This window comes from Prinia subflava, chromosome 6 (assembly GCF_021018805.1).
Source record: "Prinia subflava isolate CZ2003 ecotype Zambia chromosome 6, Cam_Psub_1.2, whole genome shotgun sequence".
Lineage (NCBI taxonomy): Eukaryota > Metazoa > Chordata > Aves > Passeriformes > Cisticolidae > Prinia > Prinia subflava.
The window spans coordinates 7,026,901-7,048,604 of record NC_086252.1 but is presented as its reverse complement, the minus strand read 5'-3'; the positions used below and the strand labels follow the sequence as shown (position 1 = coordinate 7,048,604).

The following is a 21,704-nucleotide window of genomic DNA, read 5'->3' as shown; positions in this document are numbered from 1 at the left end:
CTCGGAGGAGAAGCCGCGGGCAGGGCCCGGCCCTCCCCCCCCCCCGCCCGTGTCCACGGTAACGCCGGGGCCGCCGCTTCCTGCAGGGCCCGTGTGGCTGCCGGCCCGGCGGGACTGGGCCTCGCTGCCCCGGGGCTCCAGGCACTGTCGCTGCCCCGGGGCTCCAGGCACTGTCGCTCCCGGGGCTCCAGGCACTGTCGCTGCCGGGGCTCCAGGCACTGTCGCTGCCCCGGGGCTCCAGGCACTGTCGCTGCCGGCCCGGTGTTACCTGGGCTCGCTGCCGGTCCGGCCCTCGGTGCCCAGCATGTCGCAGGCGTGAGTACCCCGGGGCGGGGGCGCAGAGGGGCGAGAGTCCCTCACGGGGGTGAAACGCGGCCCGGGGGCAGGCGGGTGCACCCGCACAAAGCGCAGGAAAACCAGGCAAATGTTAGTGGTGTTCACTCAGACCCTTTGCACGACAGGTTCCTCTCAATTACAGCTCGCAATTGGCACTCCGTGTCTTGTTTCCCCCCAGTAATTTCAGCACAAGCTGTACAGGTTCGTCTGCAATAACCAGACAGCAGTGACGGCAGTGGATCAAAGTGCCTGCAAGGAGCTGTGCTCATTCCTCCCCAAAATATCACTCCAAGCTCACATATTCAGCAAGTATTGTTATTATTATTGCTATGCTACAGTGCTGGGAGCCGAAGTGTGAGCATCTTCCATGATATAATCCCTCAGTGTTGTGCTGTTTGCTGCTTCCAGCTCCAGCAGCACAGCCCAGTTTGGGGAGACTCTTTTTCCCAGTTCTAAGCTTGTTCAGGTTCAATGAATATTAGTGCATTAGAGGAAAAAATTTAGAAAACACCTCGGGGTGGTTTTGCTACCTCCTTCTGCTCCTCTCCTTCACACTCAAACCTGCTGCCCCAGCAGGTTGTGAGCAAAGCCTTTCCTGGCATTTTCCCCATGGTCTCCCTTCTCTGCCGTCACTGGTACCAACCTCAAAGCCCCCTGTTTCTTTTGCTCAGAATCCTCGTTCCATACTCCCAGCTTTTTGCCAGGTAAAACTCCCTCAGATTCTAAAACATCCCTCCAAATTCAGGACCAGAGCAGCTCTCTTCATCACTAACACCTTGGGTTTCATACAGCTGTTAAGGTTGGACAAGACTTGCAAAATTCATGAAGTCCAACCTTCAACCAAAACATATCATTAAATGCCACATCTACTTCCAGAGATGGTGCCTCCACCGTTCCCCTGGGCAGCCTGTTCCAATGCTTGACTACTCTTTTCAGTGAAGAGTATTTTCCTAATACCCAGTCTAAACCTTCCTGGCTTGAGGCCATGTCCTCTTATTCTAATGCTTGTTGCTTGGGAAAGGAGGCTCAGCCCCAGCTGACCACAACCTCCTTTCAGGCAGCTGCAGAGAGCAATAAGGTTTCCCCTGAGATTGTTTTCTCCAGCTTTCTTTTCTCCTCTCCTGCCTGCACGCATTGGCAGCCCCAGCCAGATAGCAGTGAAAACTCCAGTGCTTTCCAGCCAGGCAGCTCCTTGGTTCTGGAGAGGAAGGTGGGGTGAGAGGAGTGAAGAACAACACCCCCAAGGGCAGGGCAGAGAGTGTCTGTGTCCAAGGACAGAGCCAGCACAGCCTCCAGTCGGAGGAAAACTTGGTTACAGCCCTGGTGCATCCAGTGCAGGGCTTGTATAAATCATGCCTAACACTCTCATGGAATCAGCTAAGTGAAGTTCACAAGGTAGTGGAGAGTCATCTGAACTGTGCTCTTTAAAAGAAAAAGAAAAAAAAAAGGAGATAAAGGAAGAAAGGAAAAAAAAACCCACAAAAGTAGTGTTTGACCTCTTCTTCAGAGTTATCTTGGAATCTGTCATTCCTACCCAGTTTCTGAATCATGGCTCCTGTTATTTAAACCAGATTAACACCAAAGGAATTAAGCTGAGCATAGCTGGAAAAATACTTTTTCTTCAACTGGTTTGGCTCAGTTTAATTTTAACAGAGACAGGGCTTTTTTAGCATTTCCTATGGCATTGCCAACACTGAACACTGAATCCACATAAACATGCTCCCATGTCCACACCATGTGACAGAATCACATATCCAGCCCTGTTTCTGAGCAAGCTGCTGCTGAGGGGCTCCAGTTTGGTGTTGAAGCTCCTTGGCTCAGGTTGCTATAATGACATTGTGGCTGTGCACAGCACAGGATTTATAGCTGGGCTAATCCAGCCCTTCCTAAACACGAGTCAGAGTTGGATCTCAAATAAGTTACCGAGGCTACTGTTAATGTGGTTGGTTGTAGTGAGGTTATGCAGGCTGTGTACCATAAATCAGAGTTGTTTAGGTTGGAAAAGGCCTCTGAGATCATCAAGACCAAGCCTTTACCCAGCACTGCCAAGGCCACCACTAACCCAAGTGCCCAAGTGTCACATCCACATGGCTTTTAAATCCATCCAGGGATGGGGGCTCCACCATCTTCTTCTTTCCATGAAGATATTTTTGCTAATATCCAGTCTATCCTATATCCTCCCAGCAGCTAAAACAGGGTTTTAAAGAGGGCTGGAGAGGGACTTTTCACACAGGTATGAAGTAATAGGACAAGGGGGAATGGCCTTAAGCAGGAGGGCAGGTAAAGATTGGATATTAAGGAAAAATTATTCCCTGGGAGGGTGCTGAGGCCCTGGCACAGGGTGCCCAGAGAAGCTGTGGCTGTCCCTGGATCTCTGGCAGTGTCCAAGGCCAGGCTGGACATTGGAGCTTGGAGCAGCCTGGGATAGTGGAAGATGTCCCTGCCCATGGCAGGGGATGGAACTGGATGGGCTTTCAGGTCCCTTCCAACCCAAACCATTCCATGATTCCATTGTTCTGTAAACTTTCCCTGGTGCAACTTGAGGCCGTTCCCAAGGTATTTTAAATGCCATGTGACAAAGTGACCTACAACAACCTGCCTTACCTGAAGGCAGAGAGGCATAGAGCCAATAATTAAAGGGGGTTAAGAGGAGGAACTTTGGTTCTCCAGAAATAGAAATGCTACACAGCTTTCCTTGAGCTTGAGGTAGACCTTGAGTTCCAAGGCATGTTCACTGCCCTCAAGGTGCTGTGATTCTAAGAGGTGTGGGCTAAAGCACAGAATTTAATTCCACTGCCTCAGGAAGCTCCACGTCAGGGCAGAGAGGATGCTCAGAGAGCAGCAGTGTTCTCTTAGGGTCACTAAGTCCAGCAGCCAGCCAGGGGAAAAGTCAGCATGTCCAGACATGCCTGGTGTTTTCTAGGGACAGTCTCAGCACTCTGGAGGGAACAGAGCCATTAAGAGTAGGGTGATTAAAAAGTGCTGGAGTATCTCACTTCCCAAAGCACTCAGGCCCAGAATTTGCATGCAGACGTACCTTCTGTTCCAGACAGTGGAGATTCACAGAGATGCTGATGCATTTATGTTTTCCTGCTGTGTTTCCTCATATTTTATGGATTTGTTTGGCCTCTCCTTGACCCCTGGGACCCTGCCCAGTGACTTCTTACCTTGGCCCCGCCAGCCCTAGCCCAGACACGTTCAAAGCCGAGTCTTGGCACTGCTACCACTCCTGCCAGGTTTTAATCAGCTACAAGACATTTGCCACTGCCACCAAGCTTTAAACAATCAAAGCTCTTTAAAATTTAATCTCGTGTCACAAATAGAATTTATATTAATTCACTGGTAAAATATTGATCTAAGAAAGATCCTGAGCATCTCCCTTCCTGCCTCCAACAGAAACAACCAAAGCAGAGCTCTGTGGTTTATATCATATCCCCAAGGCTCTGCCAGAGAAAAATTAAGGTTGCAAAACCCAAATGTGAAAAAATGTCAGAGCAACTCCTAATCCCCTCTCCTCTCCCCACCACGTTCTGTGGCTGCATTACGATGCACTTTCTGATGCTGTGATCACATCCTATTTTCTTCCCACGGGGCCCCAGCCTCATTCAGCCATTGGGCCGTTGTTGAATATTTCTTTTTATCCCCTCGTTCAGCGTCTGGCCCCAGGCCATATTCTTCAAATTCCATCCAAACGCCACAATTATTAGCTTCCTCCTGGGCATTCCTTGCATGTTCTCTCTCATACATCTCCCAAGCAGTCACAGATTCATCTTTGCCCCTCTTTCCACCCCTGGTGAGCATTAGCACATCATCGTGCTTATGTTAAAGCAGGAAATCAGAGACAGGATCAAATTGATCACAGCTAAGACTCAAAGCTGCAACTCCCTCCTGTGCCTCCCTTCATCCTTAATGAGCAGGTAGGGAAAGATCTTGTGTATTACTTGTTCAGTGTCTCCTCTGGGAAAAAGCATTGTCAGTGGAAATATCCCAGCAGCACTTGTGCTGGAAAACAGGGAAAGAAAAGGCCTCGTTCTCAAGAAACTGAGTAGATGGTGTCAGCTTTGAGCTTAAAGCCTCCTGCTCCCGGCAGGGGTAGAGCAGCACCCAGGCACAGCCCTTTATTGGAATTGTAGGCAGCTAGATGGGTGATTGCCCCTTGCTTTTCTAAGGAAGAGAGGGGTAAAAAGAAAAAAAAAATACAAAGGAAGGTTAAAGCTGAAATAAACTTTGTTGTCAGAAGCAGTAAAAAGTGTGTTATAGGCAAATTCTGCTTGGAAGGAAAAATTCTGCTTGCAAAAGAGAGGAGGCTGCTGTTCATATAACACAGAATAATTTGGGATGGGAAGGGACCTTAAAGCCCATCTCCTTCCACACCCTTACATGGGCAGGGACCTTCCACTATCCCAGGTTACTCCAAGTCCCATCCAACCTGGCCTTGGACACTTCAGGGATCCAGGGGCAGCCACAGCTTCTCTGGGCAACCTGTGCCAGGGCCTCAGCACCCTCATAGGGACAAATTTCTTCCTAATATCCCATCTTTACCTGCCCTCTGGCAGTGGTTAGACATTCCCCCTTGCCCTGTCCCTCCAGGCCGTGGTCAGTAGTCTCTCTCCATCTTTCTTGCAGCTTCCCTTCAGGTACTGGGAGGCTGCAGTTAGGTCACCCCAAAGCTTCTCTTTTCCAGCATTCCCAATTCTCCCAGCCTGTCCCCACAGCAGAGCTGCCCCATCCCTCTGATCACCCTGGTGCCTCCTCTGGACTGTCTCCAGCAGCTCCAGGTCCTTCCTGTGCTGGGCCCCAGGGCTGGAGGCAGCTCTGCAGATGGGGTCTCACCTGAGCAGGGCAGAGGGGCAGAATTCCCCCTTTCCTACTGCCCTCACTCTGGGATCAGCCCAGGGCACGATTCTCCTGCTGACCCCAGAGGGAAGGGCAGCCTCCAGCCCAGGCAGGAGCTGCAGCCTGGGGGACAGGAGGGCAGCCTTTGGAGCATTTGACAGCCCAAAATAGCATTTCCCATGTCTTAATTGCTTTGCCATGTAGGAAAACAGGATTTTTTTTTGTCAGAAAACAAGAAGAAAACTGGTTTTTTTATTCTTTCCTGCCAGCCCTATGAGTTTGGCTGGAGCAGGTGCTTGAGACCTGCTGAGGTGTGTTCCTGCTGCTGCTGCTCCATGAAGCTGCTTCCTTGCCTTCCCTGCAGTTTCCCATTACATTTCTGCCACACAAATCCTTTATCCCCCCTTCACTTTCTGTCATAGTACCCAGGACTGAAATTGGAGATGACAGAAGCACAGAGCTGTTCACGTTAACAATGCCAGCAGGCTGTGTGTTTTCTTCTCTTGTCACAACCAAAGCCTACTGAGGTTTATCCTTTATTTTCCCCCAAATGCTTCCAGCTCTGTAAAACATCGTGGCTGGAGCAAGCCTGCTTAAAAAGTCATCTGGCAGAGTCACATCCACCACCAGCTGAGAAGTTTGGCATAATTGTGAGACTAATCTTATTTTAGGAGCAAGGCAGGCTTAAACAAGCTCATGAGCCTGAACTGCTCCAGACTGCAGGCTAAAGGCTTTGAAATCAGCAATTCATTCCAAGAACATTTCAGTCAATTTGGTTCACAGAATCAGTGCTGAGTTGGAAGGGACCCCCCAGGGCCATCAATCCAACTCTTGGCCCTGCACAGGACCCCAAGAACCCCACGCCGTGCCTGAGAGCGTTGTCTGAACGCTCCCTGAACTCAGACAGGTTGTGTCATAAAGCCACACTCACCTCTGATTCTGCCTGCACCTCTCCAACACAGAAGATGTTTGCCTATAATAAGAGAAAAGGGGAAAGAGGGGGCTACTCCGATAATGTAATCACCTCCCAATACCTGTGAGGGAACAGGTAACTGCTGACCTGCATCAGCCAGCAGTCATCCTAAGCCTGGTGATTTTTAGAAAGAGAGAAGAAAACAAAGAAAAGCAGCAGCATTAAACCCCCTTTTTCCTCTCAGGGCCTCACTTTCCCCTCCCAACCTTTGTCTCTTGTTTCTTTATTTTCCAGAGGCTGCAGGGCAGGGTTTCCCTCCCCCGTGTTTGCCCAGGGTTTAGCACAATGCCTGACCTGTCAGGCTCCGAGTGTGGCATGGGGACCCTGAGGAGTGGCCCCTGCGTGCACTTCCTTGTCACCGGCCCCACAGCTCAGTCCCCTCTGCGCTTGTGTTCTGTGCCGGGCTCCAGATGCGGAGCCCTGCTCCACGTCCCCCTGCTCTCACAAACCCTGTGGCACTTTCTGCAGCTCCCAGCACGGCCTGGTCTCGTTTCTGAGAAAGAAATACAAGCTGGGTTTGCAGTGGCGGGAGAGGTTCCTTCAGCAGTGTTCTAACACACACGATTTAGCGCTCCTTTAATCACACAGGAGTTCCCAAACGAGGTGAGGAAAGCTGGAGTCAGAGTCAAATGTTTTCCCTTCCACCTCCTTCCATCCATCAGGATAAATCAGGGAGACCCATGCAGCACTGCACTACTGCAGCTGCAGCATGGGAAAGCAGTAGATATTCCTGAGGGCAGCCCAGAAAAACCAGGCATCAAAGAAGCCAGGGTTCAGCTTCAGAAACAAACTGTGCCATGTCCTGGAATAACAGGAATGGTGTTCCCTTTGGCAGCGGGTAAAACACAGAGACGCTCTGGGGGGAAGAAGAAAAGCCACACAAAGGTAACCCCACTGATGCCAGCTTCTTCTCCTGGCTCAGGAGGGGCCTGAGGGACAGTTTGCATGCTCAGCACCAACCCTTCCAGGAAGGGCATGCTTAAGCCTTAGAACCAGTCCAACACCAGTGAGCAGGCTCACCTCAGCTGGACTCAAAACCAACAAGCTTTTCCAAGTGTTAGAAGAGGTGGGTCAAGCAAACATGCAGAGTTAGAGGGCCCTACAATACTAAAACAAGGCATGTGCAATTTGGCAGGTTTTTAAACAGCTCTTTGTAACTTCAGCAGGAGAAAAACCCTATGCTGTTCAGCTTTGCTCTAAATAAGGATAGCAGGCTTTATTTTTGAGCAATAAAAGTGAGATTTGAACTGGCAATCAGGCTATGGGCAAAAGAAACTTCATAAGCCCATGTTTTAGATTCTGTTTCTACTTTGTGGGAGTGAAGAGAAGGGACATCAGTGAGCAGTTAAAGCTCTGACCTTCCCTCCAGGCTGTGAGCTGCCAGAAATCACTCTGGGGTCTCTGGAGTTCAGTCACTTGATGTGCTTTTTCCTCACCCCATTACAGCATTGCTTATTTTCCCTATAACACCCCTATTTGGGAGTTGCTATGACAGTTTGTAGCATTACTTACAGTGCTACACCCACAGAGAGATCAAGAGACAGCTTTCTTTTCCAGGATTTTATTTTCTTAAGCCTTGAATAGGAAAGTTAGGCTCAGTCCTGCTAATTACCTGCACTAACAGGTGAGTTAGGAACTCTAATCCAGCCTAAATCTGATGGAATATCCTTGGGCACAGACACAGCTCAGAGCAGAACAGAAATGAGCCTACAAGATGGACCAGTCACAGTAAATAAAAACCCAGTGCATTCAAGGCTACATTGTCCTCCCCCTGCAGCGCATGGAAGCAATTTTGAGGGAGTTCACCACTTAATGCAAAGGGACACTGGGCAAATAGGCAAAAATTCCAATAGGGACTTAGGGATCACACGCTGTCTGATTCACAGGCAAGGAGAGGCAGTGCTCTCCTTTGCCTTTAAGGCCTAACCTTGAAGTTACTCCTCCTGACTACCCCTGAGCACATTTGTCTCTAAAGCTGAAGGGCTCCTCTCTTCACAGCAGCTCTGCCAAGTCCTCCAAAAGGAGCTCTAAACACCAGGCACATCTCATCCTTCAGACTAGTCCAGAAGGGTGCACATTTGGTCACCAGTAAAACCTGAAATAACCATTTTAATCCTCTTTTGGGGATGTGTCCTCTAGTTTTTAATCAGGGTGAAGCAATGCAGCACTCAAATCAGATTTCTGCTTGCCCTGTCACCTGCTGTCCCCATCCCATGCCTAAGAAACTTGGGGGTCAAGTCCCCCAAAGTGTCACTCATCATGAACACAGCAGGCACACAGGGCTACCAACTACAAATTTATCACTTTCACATCAACCTTTTCCTTCAGAACTTCATCTGGGGGGGCCCGTCCTTTCTCTTGCCCTCATTTACCCAAAACGCTGCTGTTGCAAAAGCCCCAATCATCCCATGATATCCATAGCCTCAACATCTGACCCACAGCAACCGTGCTTGCCATCATCCCAGTGCTTATCTGATAAACTAATGCTTTATGGAAGCAATTGTGTGCTGTCTGCAGTGCCTCGTGGTATCGTCCTCCCAAGGGCTGCTGTGCTCCAGCCCCTCCTCCCTCCACAAGCCATTCCCAATATAAAGAGAAACTGGATATTAGCTGGCTCAGCAGGAGGAACCACTTGACATTCCTCAGTCCGAGGAGGCAGAGAGGGAGATGATTGTAAATGGGAGCGGAGGGTCGCTCCTCGGTGCGGCGCAATCCGGCGTCTCCGTGCAGTAACCTGCGTGGGAAGGGCTCCAGCCCCAGCATCCCCACGGCTCATAAATCAGCTGGATGGCTGTGGGGACACCCCACAGGGCTGGGCTTCCTCGAAGGTTGCCAACCTCTTCACTATCTGTGAGAAATCATGCAAAGCTCATACAACACTGCGTCGTTTCCTCCTGTGCTGGAAAACCCTCGTGCCTCACATCCTTCCGTGTCCCAGCTCCAGCTCATGCTGGCCCTGTTTGTCCCCATCTTCTCTCCTCTGCCGGGTTTATTCTGTTTATCTCTTGCACCTGGGTTAATTGCTGCAATTGACTGATACGGGTGGTGGAATGGGATGTAAATGAAGTAGGAAAAAAAAAAAAAGGAAGGGGAAAGACCTGGGTGGGCTGCAGAAGCATTAGGAAAAGCAAGGCCAGCTGCATCCTGCAGAAAGCCAGGTCAGCTGAAGAGTATAATACACCCTTTAAAACATGAATGGTGCAAATTCAATAGCAAGGTTTGGGTTGTTGATGTTTTTGCTGAGTGCGGGGGGGAGTCCCCCAGCCCTGTCACCACCCAGGGCGTGCAGGGCACCCCACGCTCGGGACACTGGAGTTTGTCCTGTCCACCCCACACGTCCCTCTTACAGCACAAGCCTTGGGTCACTCTGACCTCCAGGACTGGGAATGATAAGATCAGCTCACAGAACTCCAACGTTTACTGTCATGCACAAACAATGCTAACATCTGTCCAGCGTTCTGGTCAGGATAAACACACTCCCTCAGTGCAAGGTCTGCTCTCAAAGCTCATCTAACAAAGGCAGGGCCCTTTGCTGTTCTCATCCCTCCTTGAGAAGCTCTAGGAACAGCAACTTGGTTCAGCACATGGATGGGTCTAGATTGCACCATCGAGGCCAATGGCTTTCATTCCTAGGATTAAGGACAAAGTCAGCTGTCCCTGTTTCCATGGCCACTGTTTTCCCCTCAGCGTGACAATGTGAATGAACTGGTTTTCTCCCAACACGACCAGCTCTCAGTGCAGAAGGAATTTCCTTGCTCTGTTCCTAGAGAGGCATTTTCAAAGATGTAACATTTTTTAACACTTATCACTGCCAAGAGTCTCCATCTGGCAAGGGAGAACAGAACTTAAAAGTGTCTTCACTGTCACAGGTGCTATTAACAGCTTTCCATGACAAATCTGCTGTTTGAGCCCTTCTCTGAATAAAAACCTCATTGCTTGTTTCTTGCTCCTTTAGGCTGATCCCCCAGGATATTCTGATCTGCTTTTCCCATGAAAAGCCACTGACAGCCAGTCCATGCTCACATCAGAACTCCACCTATTCCTACCAAAACTACCAAGTGAGCAGCATTATTGTTCCTGGAAATGGAGATGGCCTGAGGTGACAGCTTCCATGCCACATAATCCCATAGCCACCAGGCCAGATATTTAGCAATTCCTTGGAGTGCAACAGTTGCTACCATAGAAATAAATCAAATTATTTTCCTCACCTCACATTTGAATTAGGGCCCACAGCTTCACTCCAGCATTGGCACCAAACCCACCCTGACCCTGCAGTTAACTCCAAGCAACCACTTTAGAAAGGCAGAACAGCTTTAGAAACATGAATTGGTCCTCATGCCAAAAATGCAGAGCCTCAAATAGTCCTTCCCCTATTAAAGGCATTGTAGGGAGACATCTTTTCAATTAAACCATCTTCTCAATTAGCACAACTGAATAAAACTCCTGGCACTGTTGGAGGTTGTAACTTCAAGCACTTGAAGGATGCTTCAAGTGTTTTAGAATGAAGCTGAACAGCTTTAAACTTTTAAGCTTGTTTTAATAAAACAGCATTTTAAGATTCCGATTTTTAAAACAAACCCAGAAACTTCTGCTAATGGTTTTCAAAATACTTTGTAGTTAAAAATCTCCTTATAAATGTAAGGGCTCACACTTCCAGGCTTGCTCTGTGAGAAATCCACCCCCACAGATCCCTGGCGTCACCATGTATTAACCCCTGCTTTCACATCAGGTTGACAGTCTCCTCTTCCCAAGCAGCACTTACGTCAAGATGTGGGCAGACACCCAGAGAGAGCTGGACATCATGCTCCAGAGGGAAAGAGAGGAGTTCCTCCAGCCAGAGGAGGACCATGAGAAAGTGATGAAGATGCTGGCCACTGCCTACGTGCAGTACCTGGAAATCTTCCGGAACCTGGAGGTGGCCCACAACCACCTCCTCCACCAGCAGAAGCGGGCGGCGGTGCGGCAGGCGCTGGACGGAGTCATGGGCCGCGTCCTGGAGATCAAGAGGGAGATGGTGGCCCTGGAGAAGTCCGAGTGTCACTCCATGGATGGCATCCTGATTGAGCTGAAGCGCATCCCGGTAGGGCCACCTCGATTATCGGCTAATTCATAGCGAAGATGGGGTTTATTTCCAGGTGTTTTAGTCGTGATGTGTCAAACAAACCCAGCCCTTACAGAGGGCCTGCTCCTCTCTGGGGGCACCAGGAAACTTCCAAGTTTTCACAGCCCACGGGTGGGATCTTCCATGCAGAGGGCAGGGAAAGGGTAACACATAATCTCAGGGTGATCAGAAAAGATTTCAGGGCTTTGGGACATTTATTAAGGGATTCTGGGGCACAAGTTATTTTCTCCTGACACTTCTAGTTGAAAGCAGCACTACTGAGAGAAACAGATGGCTCCCCAGGTGGTGTCACCATCATAATTTTGGGAGTTTTGACAGTGGAATGGCCTGTGCAGTGCCAGGAGTGCTGGCATTGGATGGCACTTACCTTTCTCAGCAAGGGAGAGGAGTCTATGCCTGGGAGCAGGGAGGTGGGACCAGATGACCCTTTGGGGTCCCTTTCGATTTGACCCATTCCATGGTTCCACATTACAACATGAATTTGTATTCGTAGAATCCCAGAATGGTTTGGGGTGGAAAGGACGTTAAGGCCCATCCAGTGCCACCCCTGCCATGGGCAGGGACACCTTCCATGATCCCAGGTGCTCCAAACCCCAATGACCAACCCGGTCTTGGACACTTGCAGGGATCCAGGGCAGCCATACCTTCTCTGATCACCCTCTGACAGGGCCTCACCACACTCACAGGGAAGAATTCCTTCCCAATATCCAATTTAAACCTTCCTCTGTCAGTAATAACTTCACAGCTTTGCTGTTAAGTGTCAGGAGCTTGACTCTGCCAGATTTTAATGTGGGGTGAGATAGAAAATGGGCCACTGATAAGTAAAGTAGAGTCCACGGCAGCCTGCCCTTCGTGGCACGGCGAAATCAGCACCGTGAATATGACAATGAGGCAAAGTGGAAGCTGTGCTTTAAAAGCCGTAGGAAAAATGAGCCGGCGAAGGTGGCTCCTTCTCTCGCAGACAGCTCCATCTATTGTCACGTTCAGGTACCGCTGCTTTGCTAAAACCAGCTGAAATTCCTGCTTTTTTAGAATCCCAGCTCCGAGATAAACTGCCCGATATCATTATAGCATCATTCTGAGGTCTGCAAACATGTTTCTGTTTGCCACATTTGCACATCTGCAAATTTAGAATATGAATTGCCAGGAATTTCCACCAGCCCTTTGCCTTCAACATTAATCACTATTTTAAACTATTTTAATCTGAGAGTATAAACAGATCTCCAGGGAAAATATTCCTTCAAATCATATTTTGAAATTCTTAGCACTGCTGTTTTCATGACTCAGCAGTAAATCCATCTGCAGCAAAAAGTTGGCAAGTCTGAGGAGTCATGCCTGACATCTCCTCAAAAACAAGCATAAATTCAAATTCCTGCACCACACCTTTGTTTTGAGAAGGCATAACATACCTACTTACCTCAAAAGAAATCAATCACTGAGGACATTTTGGGTTTTTTCAAAGAAAACATTTTCCATACTAGATAAGAATATGGATTTGTGGGGTGTTCTTTCTAATAAAGCATTCTTGGTAGCAGAACAAAATTACTGGACAAATAACTCCTGTTTCTCAAAGGATCTGCCCAGAAAGGATATCTCCAGTCACTCCTTTCCCTTTATTATCACTGCTAAAAGCCTGCAGGGTTGAAGGCAGAGGACACAACATTTTATATCTTATGTGATGATATTGCTGTTTGTACTATGTCACTGCAAGGCCAAGCTTTCCTCTTTCTCCAGTTCTGTACCTCGTGTTTTTGTGCACTTGCCTTCCAACATCCAGTCACTCCATTTCCTGGGGTAATTGTGAAGGTATTTGGATCCATAAATCCCATGTGGAGCTGGGAGAGGCTAAAAAGCTGCAAATTTGACATGAGGTTAAACATGCCGAGCCTGACTTTTCAGTGCAGGGTCCCAAAAAGAGATTATGAAGAGAAGCAGGCTCCCCACCCCATCCAGTCCTGGCACTGGGGCTTTGATCTCTTTTTTCCAGTCAGTAAAAATCACAACCCAGAATCACTTGGAATTAAAGGCCAGGTGAGACATCAGAGATATTCCAATACTGACTCTGCTCCCTGGCAGCCTAAAACTCCTCTCATCCTACAGGAGGGTGTCCTGACAAACCCTTGATTTCTTATACCTCTGGGTTTCAATCCACCCAGAGTGATTTGCACTCAGAGTACAGCATATAATCATTTCCATCAACTGCCAAGGGTTGTTGGAAGGTGCAAACAGGGAGCTTAGCAAGACAAATATTTAGAAATTTTATCAGACCAGACCTCTGCACTGATAAAATCACGAGCACAGCTCAACTTGGAAGCTTTCTTGTGGTGTCATGGTAGGGATATTCCTCAATGTGCAGCTAAGGGAATGGGGAATGAAATTGGGAGAAATGTAAATCATTTACATCTTTTTAATTATGGAGATTAGTTAAGACAGGCACTTCTGATCATGTCTGATTTTAAGAAGTGTCTGGTACCACAGTCACAGGCAGACAGTTTGTCTACAGCTCAAAATATCTATTAAAAGTCCCAGAATTGTGCTTTGGTTCCTTATAATGGAAAAAAAATGGCAAGAGAGCAGATCTATTTTTCATGTTGATTAAAACAAGAAGTGGGATGATCACACAACCAAAGGTATCCAGCTCGGTGGAAATCATGTTTAAATTTCTAGCAAGCCTGCCAAATATTTTAGCAATTTGATAATATAATTGAGCCATTATAAGAAGAAAGATTTCTGGGCTCACATGGTTCACAAACTCAGTTGATTTATTTGTTTTTGTTGAATTAGGCCTAAAGTAATTGAAAAGTAATAGCAGCTGTTACAAAGGTCAAATTCCCCAATACTCAAAAAATATTCAACAACCTCTGTCCTTATTTTATTGCTTTGTAAAGGTGTTCAATTAATCAGTAATGTGATTTAAATACACTCATAAAAAGCATCTTGTGACTTTCTTCCTCCAGGAAGACATAGAAATACCCATCCCAAAGTATTTCATTAAAGAAAACCTGAGAATCCTGCAGGAGAGGGAGGAATACCTGCATGAGATTTTGCTGAATGCTGGTTTGCTAGAGCAGGTAAGTGTACCCCATACCCACATATCATATTTGATTTGTTTAGTTTACAGCCACATGTGTCTGAACATGAGACCCTGAAGTGAGAAGTGCTTTTACAGCAGTGAGGAAGTAAAAGTGTGTTTACAGATAAGGCACAAGCAGAAAGAAACCTTAGATTTCCCTGTCAAACAATATCCAGTCACATCTCAAATGTGGGTAAGACTGAAATGATTCTACTCTGCTGTCTGTGTGTGAGAGTGTCAGAAAGAGCAGCACTTTGGCCAAGTCAGTGCTTTATTTGTCTAACTAACCCTCATCATGTAATTAGTCCTACTGAAACCGAGCTGTCCTGGCCCAGGATTCCTCACTGGAGCGGGCAGAACTCGGAGTTCAGGTCAGCACATTCACTTGTTTATAACCTCTGAACAATGAGTGCTGTTTCCCCCGTGCAGCCACAGAGCTGCAGCTGCTGGGAGGAGCAGAAAACTGAGTTTTGGCAGAGCAGAAGTCATTGCAGACAAGTACACCAGCACTGCAGTGAAGGCTGCTCTGGATTTGATATACTTTTGACCTTTTGGGAGTGCCGTGCTGACCCCTGGAAGTAAACAACTGTGCCTACATGCCTGGATAACTTGGATTCATGGATGTTGTAGCCATAAGAGACAGTGCTGATGGCTCACTTAGTCACACTGCTGCCGTGAATTCTCCAGCGGTGATTGTGTCTGTTAATCCCACAAAATAACAGAGGGAAAGTCCCTAGGGATGGAAACAGCCCCAGGCAGACTGCAGACAGAGAACAGGCTTCCCTGCTAGAGGCTTTGCTGGGCCACAGGACAGCTCTGGGTGAGTTCTCTGCTCTTCTACTCACCTATCATTGCTCTGGGGAGATCCTATTTCAGCACAGTTTATCCTTTTTGCTTCCCAGAGTTCTGCTCTTGCCCCTTTCCAGCGTGGCATCCATTAGGGATGAGGTTGTCTAGGGAGCAGCCAGCTCAGCCAGAGCACCATGCTCTGCCAGGGTCCAGCTCTCCCTTGGCAGGCTGCTGCAGGGAGCCAGAGGATTCAATAAACAGCAATAAAACAACCTCACCCAGGGTAAATCCAGCGTCCTGTGCTGCTCTTCCAGCTCACTCACCACTGGGATTGCTGCACGGTTGTCAGCGCTTCTGCACCTCGTCCTCTCAGGAAATCCTGGCTGCTGTGTAGCCAACTGGAATTCTCCAGTGTCCATGGCAGTGCTGTTAGGAGCAGTCCAACATAAATCAAAACCAGTGGAGCTCATCTCAGGAATCTGCTCTGCACATCGTTTGTGTGATTCTGTTCAGGAAATCTAGTTCAGGAAATCTATTCTATGTAATTCTGTCCTAGAAACCCTGCTGAAAGTAATTGCTACACAACATGTGTCATATAATTAAATATGAGCTGCCTCCAGTTGGGAGATGAACATCAAGAAAGGACACTAATTCAGCCTTTCCATGGGGAGCATGAGGGTTCTCAGGAGTGAGAAGGGTGAATTCCTTCTGTTCTCATCCATTTTTCCCCTCTGACTCAGAGCAGCCCCTCCTTCCATTTTCATCAAAAGAACTTCGATCCCAGCAGCACATCCCAAATCCCTCCCTTCAGAAAAGGAAAGGAAAACATTCCACAGTCTAAGAAAATCTCCATTTAGAAGGACAAAGCCCCATGGTTGTGTCTTTTTGCTCCAATGGATCCAGTTCAGCAGAACTGCATGAGCCATTCCAGCGAAGCAGGTTTTCCTCATCACACATCAACAGGAGTCTCTGCTCTTTGTTTCCTAAGATATCGTTTTCCAACTGAGGCAGGCAATTAACAGAACCTAACTTTCCTTTGTTCATTCCTTTTTTTGGCTGTGCTGTTGAAGGAACCTGTCACAGGCATGACACTTGAAGAAGGCATTAAAGTGATCCAGGTGGCAGAACGGGCTCGCCAGGGCCGCGCTCGAGCAGCGTTCATGAAGAGAATTTACCTTGAAGAGAAAAGAGAAAGTAGAAAAGCGGAGCAAGAGACGGGTAAAAATCAAGATGCTGCTGCCACTTGCATTCAAAAGGTGAGTTTCTTGTGTAGCAACAATCCTGGCAAAGCCAAATGACAGTCAGGAGAGGAGCTGTAGACAGAAACACAGCTCGCAGGATGGGAAGCTTTCTGAAATTATCCTTTTTAGGGTGTCCAGCAAGGTGAAATACATCATTTAAACCACTTCAAAAAATGAGACAGGACCCTAGATATAAGATCAATGGAACCAGTCCTGCTCTGGCAATGCAGGATGACATTGTAACTTACATGTTGTTTTTCCATTCTGATTTTTATGACCTCAGTTGCTCTTTCTGGCCTCCTCTTGGAATTCAGTGCGTCTCTGAATTCATGCCTTTTTCTGTCATCTCCAGGGGAAGGGTTCATTCCATATCTAGAAAAAAGGACAGAGGGAGGTCAGTGCTAAATTCCACAAAGAGTTCTTGCACATGAATAATTCAGGCAATTCAGCCTGATGAGAGCAGGAGCTCAGCCTAAATCTTATGTTTAAACTTCATGAAGTTTAAACAGCTCTTAGAAGCCACCCAGAGCAGCATGAGGGGATAATAAACCTCAGAATTTGTTAAAAAAAAATAGCAGATGGCAACCTGTTAAAAAGCAATAGTTTCAATTGTATATTGTGCCTTTCCTTCCTCTATTTATTTTTTCCTGTGTCTGCCCCAGCAAAGGAAGCTGTACCAAGGCCCATTTATCTCATTAGAGTTTTGTTTACAATCCAGGTTTGGCGTGGGTACAGCCAGCGCAAGAAGACAGAGAAACTGAGAGAGGAGGAAATGATATTTCTGGGCATGGTGAGTGGGGCTGGGCCTCGAGAACATAAAATGCCACACTCTGTTTGTTCTTCAGGCTTTTATAATTCAGCCCAAGAGGAGAAATTAATTTCTACGATTCCTCCTATTTTAAAAGGAGTCTCCAAGGAATGCAGAATTCCACTGAAATGATAAATGGCACAGGAGTAGCACAATTTGTCTTCTGCTGAATGGGTTTGTGCTGTCTATACATTCTCCAATGTGTGTGGCAGATGTGGAAACTGGCTGTGGAGAATTTGCCCTGGGTTCCAGGGAATTTGACCTAGGCACGATCAGCAAGGAAATTTTATTAACCAGCTTTTCAGTCATGATTTCAAGACTGGTGAGCTGCCTTATGTCTGGAGTAGAATTCATTAGGGTTGGAAAAGCCCTCTAAAATCATCAAGTCCAAGTAGTAACCCAGCACTGCCAAGTACTGCCCACCCCTATCCCATGTCCCCAAGTGCCACGACACATTTTTTTAACACTTGCAGGGATAGTGACTCTGCCATTTAACTGGGCAGCCTGTTCTAATGCTTGACAGCCCTTACAGTGGCCTAAAATAATTATTTTTCCCTAATATTCAATTAAATTAAAGAAGCAAAATCCAATTCTCCCACTCCTTTGCAAGCCACTGCCTGTGTATGTCAAGAGCAGGGAAGAGAAACCTAAGAACTGGCATGCTAATCCATCAATATTCTCTAAGTCCATATAAAAATAATAAAAATCCTCCTCACATCACACTGCAGAGGCACAGGGAAGTGAACAGCTGCCCGTGGTCAGTTAAATTGCACAGGGGTAAAAGAAAAAAAATTAAAGCAGCCTTTCCACAAGGAATCTGTTCCTCCCGCCCGCTTCCTTGCAACCAACAGCCAAAAAATAGGATAATTCTTTACTGTTGACATTTTCTTTGCCCCCCTCCAAGATTTTGGTGGCACTAACACGTGTCAAGGCTCACCCAAGCATCCAGCTGCAGTAGCACAGCCCTGGTACCAAGCTCTAGTAAAGTTCTAGTAAAGCAGGAGCACATCACAAAAACATTCAGCACTGCTGCACTTGTTAAGTTTATTTATGCTTCCGTGTTCTGCAGTTCTTAGGTGATTAATTTGTAAACTCATAATTTAGTTTTGATTCAAAACATGCCTTCTACTTTTCCGAGGCAGTCTGGGGGATTTTCTTGCCCAGCAATGGAATTCCCCTTAGCTGCTTTATAGGGTTCTGAAAACTGATTGTGCCTAGAGAAAACATCTCACATCAGTTAAAAATAACATTAATACCTTACCTTTAGGAAGGAAAATGTACATTTGCCTAAGCTTTGCCATGTTAAATACAGGTAACACCTTAGGGATTACTGCCTTCAGTATCTGCTGGTCTCTAAAAGCTAAACAGAACCTTGGGTGCCAATTCAAGACAAAATTCCCTGAGATTTAAACTAGTGCAGACCTAAATGCTTGGGATGTACTAAGAATGAGTTAGAAATGGCACCTTTTGCAGAACAAGGGATTGTTTCCTGTCAAATCCCATGACGTTTCTGTGGGGTCCTTAGGAAGGAAATCTAAATCTGGCATCAGTTATCTGAGGGTTCACAGCCAAGCCCTCATTTCATGGTGGCCAGTGTGGGAGGAACTGGTAACTAGGATGGGAACAGCCAGGTTTATGGGGAGCATAATGTAATCTATATCATCAGAGGGATGAAGGGAATTAAAACCAAACACACCGAGTACATTCAGTTCCTGACCTCCATTTAAAAGCAAGAGAATTGATGTTTGCTCCTCTGCACTCTGACTCATTGCCCTTTATCAAGTTTATAATCAAAGCATGTAGAGGAAAAAAATGGCTAACTCCGAATAAAATTTTTAAAAATCTGTTCATCTTCCCAGGGTTTTTAAATTCCCTTTTCCTTTCCATGCTGCATTCCCTTTCCTGGTCTCCAAAGGAAGCAGACATTGGTTCCCACTGATAGATAGGCAGGGAGCTCCAAAGGTCAAGTCCCTTTGATGTATGATCACGTCAGCCCTCTAAAAAATGACCACAGATCTTCATGTGTAAATATGTTGAATTTGCTTTTCTAATGCTGCACGACTTAGATAAATTAGAAGACCCAACCATCCATTACTCCAAGTCCATCCCAAAGGAGACTCGACTTTTGTTGCAATAAATATAATTTCTCTTATAATTAGGGCTTTTTTAAAAAAATGTCTGTGTTACTTTCAGACAAAGACTGCTTTGCACAAAGAGCTGATCCATTTGAAGTTCGGTGTAAAAGATTTCTGTGAAAATTCAATTATGTTTGCCTACAAAATAAGAAAATAAGTGTCAAACCCAAGAATTGTCCAGTCTTTTGCTTAATTCAGTGTTATTTTCTTTACTCTCTACTTGCTTCACAAGAAATTTATGTACCTTTTCTGGAATTCAATTCTATTTCATCTTTTTTTGATGACAGAGAGCAAGCCTATGGCAGAGAGATTTTTCTCAGCTCAAAAGTAAAGCCCCATTATTATTATTATTATTATTTTCTTTTTATTATTATTATTATTATTTATTAATTAAAGCCTAGTTGCAGAAACAGCGTGATTCCCTCAGCACACGTTCTCCAAAGCCCTGATAAATCACTCTTTGCAGTCCCAGTTTAATTTGTGACAAGAAGCAAGCCTCCTAAGAGCACATATATCTTGATAACTGTATCCTGAGCTGCTTCCTGATCTTCCTCACATTCCTGCCACAGGGCTGCCAGCTCCAGTACGACCACCAGAACCACTGCTCCAGGCACGGGGTTGTGTTTAAACCACACTGATGTGGCAAGAAAACACGTGGAGTTGTCCGAAAACACACACGTGATGTCTGAACAAACCCATCTTTCCTTGCTCTGTTTTACCATCCCAGCTCAATTTAACACGCCAGGTTTTTAAGCTGCTCTGTTCTTCTGGCATTTGTGGATTGGCTGTCACTGAAAACCCCCTTCAGAGGTTATGATTGTTTAATTTTGCTGCAGAGCTCAGCATAGCTGGGTGTGTGACCTGGCTTTTGGCAACTGCTGTGTCTCGGGGTAGTGCAGAGCAGCCTGAGCCTGGTCCTGGATCCACCGTCAGCACTCTGCTGCAGGAAGTTGTACTTACAATCTCAGAGCACAGGCCACGGGAAAGAGGGAAGGCTGGGTTTGACCTAAAACATGAGGATAAGCAGTTTGCCATCAGACTGATTTATGAGAGGGTAGGAGGGTGTCAGGGACCACAAGAACAGCTGGCTTAAAGCAATTAGGTGGGAAGAACACAGAGCCAGCACATGCCCAGGTGGCCAAGGGCACCTGGCCTGTCACAGGACTAATGTGGCCAGCAGGAGCAGGGAAGTGATGGCCTCCCCTGTGCTGGGCACTGGTGAGGCTGCTCCAAGTGCTCTGTCCAGTTCTGCCTTCTTCTGCTCAAACTACTCTGGAAGCCAGACCAAAAACTTCCAGTCAATGCTTTGGTAAGTCCTCTGTTGTGTCTGGAGAAGTTTGCCACCTGCCTTATTTTGTCAGAATGTTCCAATGTTGGCAAGTGTTATTGAACCTCCTGGGAATTTTGTTGTTTCTGCACCACCCAGATTAAATCAAACTACCTTCCCTAAACCTGCTGAGCAGGAATTAGAGGAGTCCAGGAAAAAAGAATACAGAAAGACAAGTCGCTCTCTCCACCTGCAGTACTCTGATACATTCTCCCCCAAGCCTCTTCTCCCTGGGCTGGGCTGGCTCAGAACAGTCTCTCCTTCCATCTTCATCAGAAGAACTGCAATCCCAGCAGCACAGGAACCAATCCCTTCAGAAAAGTAAACATTCCATAGCTTAAGAAATTCTCCTGGTTCTTTATGTCCTTTCTCCCAAATGGATACAGTTCAGCAGGATGCATGAGCCATGTGGAGACATTGTGGCTTCCTGCTGGAGCATCAGGTTTTCCTCATCACATATCACCACACCCAATTCAGCTTCTCTTGAAGGTCCTCAGAAAAACACATCTCCCAGAATATCAGACTTCCAAGATATTGCAGGACAAGCTAAACCCCAGTTTAGGGTCTCACAGGTGTGAATTTACACTTACACAGCTCTGCTCTGAAATTCCAGCCCTTCCCAAAGAGTCAGTGGTGCAAAAGCTGCTGTTGTGTGATTCTCTTACGTGGTATTTCCAACATCCTTCCTTCCTCCATATGCAAGGCCAGCCTGGATGGGGCTTGGAGCAACCTGGGATAGTGGAAGCTGTCCCTGCCCTGGCAGAAGATGAAACAAGATGAGCTTTAAGATCCCTTTCAACCCAAACCATTCCATGATCCTTTTCACATGAAAGGATCTGTGTGGTGTTAAATAAAAAGCTGTTCTCTCCTTCTTACCTCCTTTAAGCATACCCTAATTTAGGCATGTTTTCTTGGTTAACACTTTTTTTATATCTGAGAAAACAGTCTGCCAAACATTCCTCCTTCTCTAAATTCCTGATAAATATAATTCATTTCATCCAGTAAGGAAAAAAAAAATCAGCGTTTCCCAGAATAGCTTTCTGTGTAAACATTATAGACTATGG

General features: G+C 46.7%; 1 protein-coding gene across 3 annotated transcripts in view; it reads left to right on the top strand.

Annotated features, from left to right (window-relative positions):
• The window catches only part of IQCA1 (IQ motif containing with AAA domain 1), a 97,508-nt gene continuing 75,804 nt past the window's right edge, over positions 1-21,704 (top strand). The window contains exons 1-5 of one of the 3 annotated variants that reach the window (XM_063400017.1): positions 1-315; positions 10,901-11,225; positions 14,225-14,338; positions 16,200-16,385; positions 17,089-17,160. In XM_063400017.1, the coding sequence (XP_063256087.1) occupies positions 305-315; positions 10,901-11,225; positions 14,225-14,338; positions 16,200-16,385; positions 17,089-17,160 (708 nt within the window). In that variant the 5' untranslated portion in view covers positions 1-304. Of the gene's footprint in view, positions 316-10,900; positions 11,226-14,224; positions 14,339-14,694; positions 15,161-16,199; positions 16,386-17,088; positions 17,161-21,704 lie in introns of those variants that run through there. The other 2 variants (XM_063400018.1, XM_063400019.1) reach the window with 2 other exon arrangements.